The sequence below is a fragment of the Protopterus annectens genome, chromosome 8.part0 (assembly GCF_019279795.1).
Source record: "Protopterus annectens isolate FY-2018-M chromosome 8.part0, PAN1.0, whole genome shotgun sequence".
NCBI classification, from domain to species: Eukaryota; Metazoa; Chordata; order Ceratodontiformes; family Protopteridae; genus Protopterus; species Protopterus annectens.
Genome location: NC_056741.1, coordinates 1,695,518,634 through 1,695,529,668, shown reverse-complemented (window position 1 = coordinate 1,695,529,668; position 11,035 = coordinate 1,695,518,634). Strand labels below are relative to the sequence as shown.

Below are 11,035 nucleotides of genomic sequence, written 5' to 3'. Positions count from 1 at the left end.
ATGGGGTGATTAGCATACAGGTGCCGGGAGCTGTGCGGGCGTGGCGTACGCAGGTAGTGCACGTGGAAGCAGCTTGTACCTGAATCGCTCGGCGGACATATTTGGTGTTAGATCCCCGATGCTACGCCTGCAACTGGTGCAAGCTTCATGAATCCAGGGGTATATCTAAGCTTCTAAATATCAAAAGTTACCAAAGGCATACAATAACTATATAACTTCTCTAACTCTACTAAATATAAAGGCCTTTAGAAAAAAAACGAAGGCCAAAAGCTATATATAATATGAAAAAGACACACGAAGGAATACACACTCAAGATATATAAATGCTAAAGAAAACCAAGGTTAAAACTAAGAAAGGAATTAACAAGTTATAAGAAAACATCTTTATAATAAAGTTTTACTGGCCCTAGCTATTGCTGAAGAACCTCTGATCTACTGCAGTGGCAAACTAGATCTGAGGTAACTCTAGATGCATCATGGGATAGGGACTTGGCCTCAAGCTGTCTGAAGACCTCGAGCTTTGTAGTAGGCCTCCTCGGAGGCAAGGATCAGCTCCGAACCCATCTGTAAGAATGAACGGCGAGATTGAACAACTTCACATTGTAAAGTACTGGCTACCTACATCAAACAGCTTGAATGCTGGAGTAGGAATTGCATATCAAACGTTAGATGAATTATAGCAACACACATGAACAACTGTGTGAGCACCTACTTACAATGTATATCCTGCATGTGTCTAAAATATATGCTGACCTTAGCTGATATACATAATTACTCATAAGGTAGGCTTTGTATTTGTCTGTTTACAGGATTACCTACTTTAGATTCTACACATTTGTGATAACTGTTTGTTGTGTATTCTTTGTTCCCATATAACACTGTAGCTGCATTGCCTATCTAATATTTTTGATATTTCATCAATATGCCCTTTTTATTTCGAAAATTACATAATATTTTCATGGATAATGATGACTAGACAAACTGCGTACAGAACTGTACAGATATTTCTTACCTCTGGCTTTTTATGATTAATTTGAGCTTGGGAAAACACTCACAGTTTTACTGATACTAGTATATTTGCTTTTTGTCAATAAATCTGCAGTACACTTTTCTGTCCTGTTTTACAGTATAAACAAAATGTGCTAATAAAAAAGTATAGCTACTATTCTGTAACATAATTGAAGAAATGTGCAACGTTAGTTTCCCATCGCTTGCAAGTAAACATTTTCTGTCACTCTTAAATTTTTTTTTTTTTTTATTTCAGAAACTTGTTAATGTGTCACAAGCTGAGCCTTTTTAAAGCACACATCCATTTCCTGGAAAACTGAACAAAGTGAAAATCTTCATCCATGGATACAGAATATTGTTTTCCGTCATTAAATGATTCCTGTATAAAAACTACAAGAACAACAATCACTCGTACTGCTCTGTATATTTGTGTGATAAGCTGTATGTTAACTACAATATGTGGAAATTTAGTGGTTGTTATTTCAATCTCCCACTTCAAACAACTCCATTGTCCTACAAATGTTCTAGTATGTTCTTTGGCTGTTGTTGATTTCCTAGTTGGATTCCTTGTTATGCCATATAGCATGATAAACTCTATTGAGTCCTGCTGGTATTTTGGGAGTGAATTCTGCAAGGTACATACTAGTTTTGATTTGATGTTTTGTACCTCTTCTGTATTTCATCTTTGCTTTATAGCTATTGATCGATACTATGCCATCTGTGATCCATTACGTTACCACAAAAAAATTACCTTCTCCACAGTGATATGCTTTGTAGCAATAAGCTGGATAATTCCAGGACTGGCTTCAATTGGTATTATTCTGTCTCAGATAAATTTAGTTGAAACTAGTGATTACATTTCCTCAATCAATTGCACTGGTCTGTGTGTAATATTAATTGATAAAATATGGATTATGTTTAATTGCATTTTATTATTCATTGTTCCAGTCACAGCGATGGTCTGCATTTATATTAAGATTTTTTCTGTAGCAAGGAGACATGCTCAAGCTGTTATGAGCCAAAATGGCAGAGCAGGAAAGAGCAAACTGCACATCTCAAGTAAGAGTGAAAGGAAAGCAGCAAAGACTCTGAGTATAGTGATGGGAATATTTATTAGCTGCTGGCTTCCTACTGTTGTTTTTAGTGTTTGTAATTCTTTTCTGAATTATTCTGTACCATCAGTCTTACTCAATGCATCTGTGTGGCTTGCATATTTCAATTCTGGCTTTAATCCTGTAATTTATGGTTTCTTTTATCCTGGGTTTCGAAAATCACTTCATGTAATACTAAGTGGTAAAGTATTCAGTCCCAACTCTTCTACAAGAAGACTGTTTGCAGAAAACATGTGAACAACTTCGAGAGATAAAATATCTATGTATGTGTATACATATATATATATATATATATATATATATATATATATATATATATATATATATAAAAGAAACTGTTGCAAAAGAAAGTAAAATTCCAATGAGTGGAGGAGCTCCCTTATAAGATCCTCCAAAGCTAGCTATGAAAACAAGATCACCACTGATTCTAAGGACAGCCACAAAGCATTCTATAGCTATGACAAGAATCTCAATGGCAACACCCAGATCTGCTCTGAGTTACAGCACAATGGCACAAAAATTACAGAACCAACTGATATTGCCAACATCCTGGCAGATAGGTTCAGTGCTAACTTTACCCCCCTCTCACCCCCTAAAGGGCCAATATCTATACAGGAAAAATGCAGAGTCCCTGTAATCACAACTATACAGGTAGAAGCAGCACTCTCTAAAGCCAAACATACAGCATCCATGGGACCGAACAACATCCCATGCTGCGTTTTACATGAACTTCAGAACGAACTGGCTCTCCACCTAAGCACCATGCTCAATCATAGCCTCACATGAGACTTTTTGCCCACTGAATGGTGCACAGCGGCAGTTATCCCACTCCACAAAGGGAGACTCACCTCTGATCCTGGGAACTATTGCCCTATTAGCCTGATGAGCCTGGTCTGCAAGGCCATGGAATGTATCAGAATGGAATTCATAAACAAAGACATTGGTAACCTCCAAACTCTGGACCCCACCCAGTTTGGGTTTGTGAAAGGCAGAGCATGCCTCCTGAACCTGGTCAACTTCTTTGAGGCAGTCACCAAAGCCATAGATGAGGGTAAGGTGATTCAAACTGCCTATATTGACCTCGGCAAGGCTTTCAACACCATTCTGCATTCTGGAATTATAGCTGAACTCACTAAACTAGGTATAAATCCCTATGTGACAAGATGGGTTGCCAACTAGCTCACTGGCAGAACCCACACTGTAAAAGTTGCAGACTCCAAATCTGACTTCAAACCAGTGACAAGTGGAGTACCACAGGGTTCAGTCCTGGGTCCTCTCCTGTTTGGTATCTACTTTTCTGAAGTACAGGCAAACACAGAAGACCACTAGCTAATGAAGTTTGCAGATGACTGCAAACTAGGAGCTATAGTCAAGTCCCCAAATAATGTAGACATCCTACAGAAGGGCCTCACTGAAATAGATGCCTGGTGTCAGAGCCATGGCCTCAAGCTCAATGCCAAAAAGTGCATTGTTATCCCCTTTGGTAAAAACTCTGTACCCATGAACTACAACATAGGCAGCAGTCTTCTTAACACCGAATGTATGATAAGAGACCTTGGGACCCAGGTGGACAGTAGTCTCTCCTTTGATAATCACATTGCCACAGTAGTCAGGAAATCCTTCTATGTGGCACACCTCATCACAAAAGGGTTCTCATCCAGGAAAAAAGAGGTTATTGTTCCCCTCTACTCGACACTCATTAGACTCATTATAGAGTACAACGCTCTTTTTGGAATGTACCTCACAAGATATCTGCAGCAGCTGGAAAGGCCACAGAAGTAACTCACAAAGAGGATTACTGGCCTCAAACAGATGGCCTACACTGACCGTCTAAAAAACTCCAACTTTACTTTGTAGCATATCACCTACTCTGAGGTGATCTCTGCCTTACATATAAAGCTATGTCAAACCCAGAGCTGTTGGACATGCTATTCCTAAAGAAATCCCAATCCCTTCAGGCTACACGCTCTAGGGAACTAAACCTTGTCACCACAATAAACAGGACATGTTAGAGGGATAGATTCCTGTCGCAGAGACTTCAACTTCAACAGTGGCAATCATCTACAGACACTGCTTTAACTACAGGTGGCTAACACTGCTGCAGTTGCTCTTCTGTACCACATACATGCATGCACACATTCACACCTATGGCCAGTTTAGTGTGTCTAGTCCACCTACTGCATGTGTTTAGAATGTGGGAGAAATCAGCATATCAGGAAAAAATTCACATGAGCATAAGATGGACACACAGACTCCATACAAAAGGCACCACAGGTGAGAATTGAACCAGAAGGCCTCTTGCTGCATGGCGGCAATGTTATGCCACTGTACCACTGTGCCACAAAACAGCTCTCTCTATATATCTAACTATCTATCTATACTCTCTATATATCTAACTTTCTATCTATACATATATCTGTCTATATCTATATCTATATGTATGTATGTATGTATATATATATATATATATATATATATATATATATATATATACACACACACAAACACGCACACACACACACACACACACACACACACACACACACACACACACATGAGTCTAACTCAATATATCAAAATGCCACATTGTGGTAGACTACATTATTGAGAAAACTTCACCAAATCCTCAAAACATTGTGTACCTGGCAGCGAGAAACCTAACCCAGGGAAGTGAACCACTTGGCTACTTTGGTGAACCTTGACCTTTCCCAACTGTAGTGTGACCTCGGAGTAGGAATATTCACTTAGGGGGGTCGTGGCAGTTGCTGCTTTCCACATTGGGGTGTGTGAGGCAAAGCCGTCAATTTGGCCAGTTTTACTTGCTGTGTTGTTTTTATTTTGTCCTCATGGCCAAAGGGTTCAGATCCCAGCGTTAAGTTTCATGCTTCTGGGTGTTCGATGTTTTGAAGATTCAGCGATGTCATTTTAATAATATGGTCCTCGGTGATGTGGCATTTTAATACCGTGATGTAGACCCATATACCCTCCCCACGGTTGTGCGACTGTGGAGTTGTTATATATAGTTGGGGGTGTGTGGGCGGCACAGCCCCCCACATCAGGGGGGTGTGGGGGGCGAAGCCCCCTACCTAGAAAGTTTGTCGAGCAAATGAGCTGTCAGGCAAATGAGTGTCAGTCATTTGAGTTGTCAGGCAAATGAAGTAGACCCATATATATATATATATATATATATATATATATATATATATATATATATATATATATATAGATATATGTATATATATATGTATGTATGTATATAAATGGGATACATGCATATGGTCAGAGACGACATCCCTGACAGTTACATACACTGAACGTAAATGTTGAAACTCGCAGGACCAAATGCTCAGAATTTCAATCAAAATGCCGAATTCGAAATACCCGGTTGCACAACCACCACAACAAGTCCTACCATGGGTCAAGAGGGGGGAATATTAGCCTGGCTGGCGTTCGATATTTCTGGGTTCGGCATCTGAAAATTCGAAAATTACCAAACTGTGGTCACTGCTTTCGGCTTTTGTACCATCGGTATTCTGACGTTCGACCATATGCATGTATTCCTATAGATAGATATATATATATATATATATATATATATATATATTTATATGTATACACACACACACACACACACTCACACACACACATATATATATATATATATATATATATATATACATAAATATATATATATATATATATATATATATATGTATATATACATAGATCTACTTCACAGTCTAGAAGTTTCAAATACTTTGACCTGCAAATTGTCGAGACAACAAGATCAAAGTTTTGAAACTTCAAAATTCTAATTAAAACAAAATTAAAACTATTTTTTTTTCACATTTATGCAGGGGACAAGCCCCCTGCACCCCCCATACCCCATACTAAATAAATATACCAATTCTAAGATCGCACTACATTCAGGAAAATGGTAAATTTCCCCTTCCACACTGTATAGCGATCTCCATTCAAAACATTGGAGGTTTCAAAACTTCAGTCTTAGTCTCGACCATTTGCAGTTCATAGTTTTAAATGAGCTTGTAAAGGGAATATATATATATATATATATATATATATATATATATATATATATATATATATATATATATATATATATATATATATATATATATATATATATATATATATACATATGTGTGTGTATATATATATATATATATATATATATATATATATATATTTATATTGAGAGAGAGAGAGAGAGACAGAGACAGATATATTCATAGGGTTCCTATGAGTACAACAAAAACGCATTATGTCGAATGCATTTTCGTCGACACATGTAGAGCGAACAGGCAAAACAACGAAGCGGCTGTTCAGCGAATTCTTTCCCTGGTAAAGAAGTCACTTGATCGCTTCATTGTTTTGCCGTGTTCTGAAGTGAAGTGTGGTCCCTTCTCAGGTATAGCTCCTGAGCGTGATTGTTCAACAGTTACTGACCTTAGGGTTAGGGTGCTGGGTAAGGTAAGTGTATATGTATGAAAGTGTTTACTGTTTTATATTTTGTGTTAAATGTATGGCTAAGTGACGTGTGTATGCGTTTTCAGTTTTTACTTTTGTTTTGGGGGGGTAGAATTAGGGTTAAGGTAAGTGTGTATGTGTTTGGAGTTGTTTATGTAAATGTGCGAGAGTTACTGACCTTAGGGTTAGGGTGCGGGTTAAGATAAATGCATATGGTTTAAAATGTTTACTGTTTTTTTTTTCCATTAAATGTATGTCTGGGTTATGTGCTTATGTGTATTTAGTTGTTTACTGGTTTTTGGGGGGGTGTAATTAGGATTGGGTATGTTTGTATGTGTTTGGAAGTGTATAATGTGTTTTTTTTTTTTTTTTTGCTGGGGTTGGAACAGCGATTTCTTTCCCTAGGAAATAAATCGCTGTTCTTGATTCGACATTTTCAGATTTTGCTGAAAATGTGTCGATGTAACATCCTTCACTGTTTTAAGCGTTCGATGTTGCAATATAGACCCATATACATATATATATATATATATATATATATATATATATATATATTTATGGTTTACTATCATTAGAATGAAATGTACAATGGCGAACTGGCATATTACCAAAACGAAAATGTGAAAATCAAATAATTGAAGAAAAAAAAGTCGAACGAAATGACTGTAAATGTCGAATTCGACATTTTCAAACAGTCACCACACTTCTGGTAGCAGCAGTACTGTGCATTGCACAGTAAAGAACTTGTTTGCAGGGGGGCAAGTCACCCTGCACTCCCCATATGGGGGGTTGTACCCCCCACACCCCTTGATGCTTATATATATAAACTCCGGGATCGCGCTATAGTGAGGGAAAGGGTACATTTCCAGATCCCCACTATAGTACGATCTGCAAAACAATGTAGAAATTCACAACAGTGAATGCTATATTGCATTTGCTGTTGTAAGGTTTGACATTGTGGCATTCTTGTTTTATTTGTGCGAAACAGCAGTTTTGCACAAATGTCAACCATACAAAGTGCAATCGACAAACTGATAGTAAACCTATATTTATATATATATATATATATATATATATATATATATATATATATATATATATATATATATATATATATATATAGCTAGATAGATAGATATAGGCTCATAGGTTCATAAAAGGTTACTAGTCTAGTGGTCCTTGGTTCTTTACAAGCCTATCCATATTATAATCATGTTTCCTAACTGACCTTAGTGAGATGGTCGTTATTTACATTACAAGTCTATAATCAGCATTGACTACCCCTGTCCATGAAGGACATAGGTGTCACCCCTGGTATGAATTTGCATTCTTCATCCAATTGTTTATGTTGCACTTGAATTGGTTCTTTGAAGATCTCTGCTTGACATAAATTGGAAGTTTATTCCAGAGAAGTGGCAGTCTTTGGGAGATATATCTAGCTCTCCCATATGTTCTGTTAATGTCACAGGCTAGGTTAAGATCCCTGGAACAAGTGACTTTTGTCCCATTTGATTTGCTCCATTTACATTAGGAGAAGTTCAAAGACTGCTCTTTAGGCCAGGCAAAAGTCGCTTGTCAGTAGCGTATATGATACAGAGTACAGTGACAGGGTTTTCAATCTTCCCACATAGGTCATGTTTTGGAGGCCCTGAACTTTCTTGGTGAGAAACTTCTGAGGTCTCTCCAGCTGCTGCAGGTGTCCGGTGAGGTACATGCAAAAGAGAGCATTGTACTGTATTAGTGATCTTTGAGGGTTGAGCACAGAGGAGTTATAACATCCTTATTCTTGGATGCCATGCCCTTACTTACGAGGTGCACAGCACAGAAGGCTCATGGACACATGGTGAGCGAAGTTTAGATTGCAATCAGCCTGTGTTCCCAAATCTAACATCACTGGCTTTGAGCTTAAGAGGGCACTGTTGATATTGTAATTTGCAAAGAATTCCTCTCTGCCAAAGGTGATAATAATGCACTTTTTGGGTTTAGTTTTAGTATGTCGCGTTGGCACCGATCATTTATCTGTGTTTGCCCCTTTTGTAATACATTAATATTGCTGGGACTCAGTGATTGCACTCAGTTTGCAATCATCAGTGAACTTAGTAAGCCACAGGCCATCTACTTTGCCTGGACTTCCAAGAAATAGATTCCAAGCAGTAGACGGCCCAACAAATATCCTTGTGGTACAACACTGGTAAGTGGTCTAGTGGTGGAGGTGGAATCCCCAACATTGACAGTATGCACTCTGTTGGTGAGCCATTTGAAAACCCATCTAGTGACATAAAGGTTAATCCTTAGCTGGGAGAGGTTGTCAATGATACCTGAAATGGGGTTTAAGCCAAAAGCCTTGGCTAAGTCAAGGTAGGTTCACAGGTTCATAGGTTCATAGGTTCATACTAGGCTATCTGCCCTAGGGCATTTATAAGCCTAGCCAGAATGTGTTTGGCTTTCGCCACCCATTTTAAATTTATTTTGCTATGCCCTTTTTCGAGGTTAGTATACTGCGCCTCTGTCTAACAATGACACAGAAGTGATACCCGGGGTAAACATACGATCTCCCATCCACTCATCAAGATTCCTCTTGAAGAGAGTCAATAAGGGACTCTGCCTAACCTGGACTGGGATTTTATTCCAGAGTGAAGGGAGCCTCTGGGTTATGAATCTGTCCCTCCAGCATGTCCTATTTATTTCAGTGCTGAGGTTCAAGTCTCTCGAGCGCATAGCTCGATGGGATTTGGATTTTCTGAGGTGCAGCATGTCCATTAATTCCAGGTTGGACATGGCTTTATACGTCAGGCACAGATTGCCTCTGAACAGGCGGTATGCCACTGAGTAGAGCTGGAGTTTCTTTAACTGGGCAGCATATGGCATCTGTTTGAGCCCTTTGATCCTCTTGGTGAGATACTTTTGGGGTCTTTCCAGTTGCTGCAGGTGTCTGGTAAGGTACATCCCAAAAGGGGCATTGTACTCAATTATGGGCCTGATGAGGGATGAGTAAAGAGGCACGATGATGTACCCTGATCTAGATGTGAATCCCTTCATGATTAGGTGGGCTATATAAAATGTTTTTCTAACCACTTTGGCCACATGGTTGTCAAATGAGAGATTGCTATAAACTTGGGTCCCCAGGTCCCTAATTACTTCTTCTGTACTTAATGGATTACCACCTATGTGGTAATTTGTGGGCACTTTGTTTTTGCCAAAGGGGATGACTATACACTTTTGGCATTTAGCTTGAGGCCATGGCTCTGGCACCAGTTGTCTGTTTCTATGAGGCCCTTTTGGAGGATGCTTGTGTCGGCTGGAGAGTCGATTATGGCACCCAGTTTGCAGTCATCTGCGAACTTGGTCAGCCACAGTCCTTCCGTGTTGGCCTGTACCTCCGAGAAATATATATACCGAACAAGAGAGGTCCCAGGACTGAGCCTTGTGGGACACCACTTGTAACTGGTTTGAGTCTGACATGGCTCCAGCAATTCTAACCATGTGGGTTCTGTCCTTGAGCCAGTTTGCAATCCATCTAGTGACATAGGGGTTTATATTTAAGCTGGTGAGCTTATCTATAATGCCCGAGTGGGGTATTGTATCGAAGGCTTTTGCGAGGTCCAGGTAGGCTGTGTGGACCACCTTCCCCTCATCAATGGCCTTGGTGACTGTTTCAAAGAAATCAATCAGGTTTAAGAAGCAGGATCTGCCCTTAACAAAGCAAAACTGGGTAGGATCCAGTGTCTGTAGGTCCCCAATATCTTTATTTATGAGGTCCATGATGATCCTTTCCATAGCTTTGCAGACCAAGCTAGTCAGGCTTATGGGGCGATAGTTTCCAGGATCCGTTGAGGCACCACCTTTATGGAGAGGGACCACTGTTGCTGTACGCCACTCTTTGGGCACATATCCTGTAGTAAGGCTGAGATTGAACAGTAGTTTTATGTTTGGGTTTAGCTCTTCTTGGAGTTCATGTAGGACGCAGCCCGGGACACCGTCTGGTCCCATTGATGCTGTGTTTTTTGCTTTGGAGAGGGCGGCTCTTACCTGAGCATCTGAGATGTCAGGGGCAGCACTCTGCTGGGATAGATATTTGCCCTTTGTTGGGGAGGGGAGTGCGCTGAACCTGTCAGCTAGGATGTTGGCAATGTCTGTGGGTTCGGTGTATTTTTTGTCATTTTGGACTAATTCTGAGCATATCTGGGAATTACCACCCAGGTTCCTAACATAACTAAAGAAAGCCTTGTGATTATCCTTAGTGTCCTGTGCAATTTTTCTCTCGAAGCTGGCCTTAGACAATTTTATGTGTGCCCGTAGTTTTTTGCTAATACTGATCAGTGATGCCTTCCTTTTTTGGGATTTTTGCTGTATCATTTAGTAGCTTCCTCCTTCTATTGTATAGTTTGTTTATGGCTGAGGTCCACCAGACAGGACGTCTGCCTTTG

The 11,035-nt window shown here is 39.5% G+C and overlaps 1 protein-coding gene across 1 annotated transcript; it reads left to right on the top strand.

Moving 5' to 3' along the window:
• Positions 1 to 1,337: 1,337 nt before the first annotated feature.
• On the top strand, positions 1,338 to 2,357 carry LOC122808547 (trace amine-associated receptor 4-like; the record flags this gene model as incomplete). The annotated part of the gene is made up of 1 exon (XM_044079501.1): positions 1,338 to 2,357. A coding segment is annotated over one exon (1,020 nt), but the record flags the coding sequence as incomplete, so codon positions are not given.
• Positions 2,358 to 11,035: the final 8,678 nt, after the last annotated feature.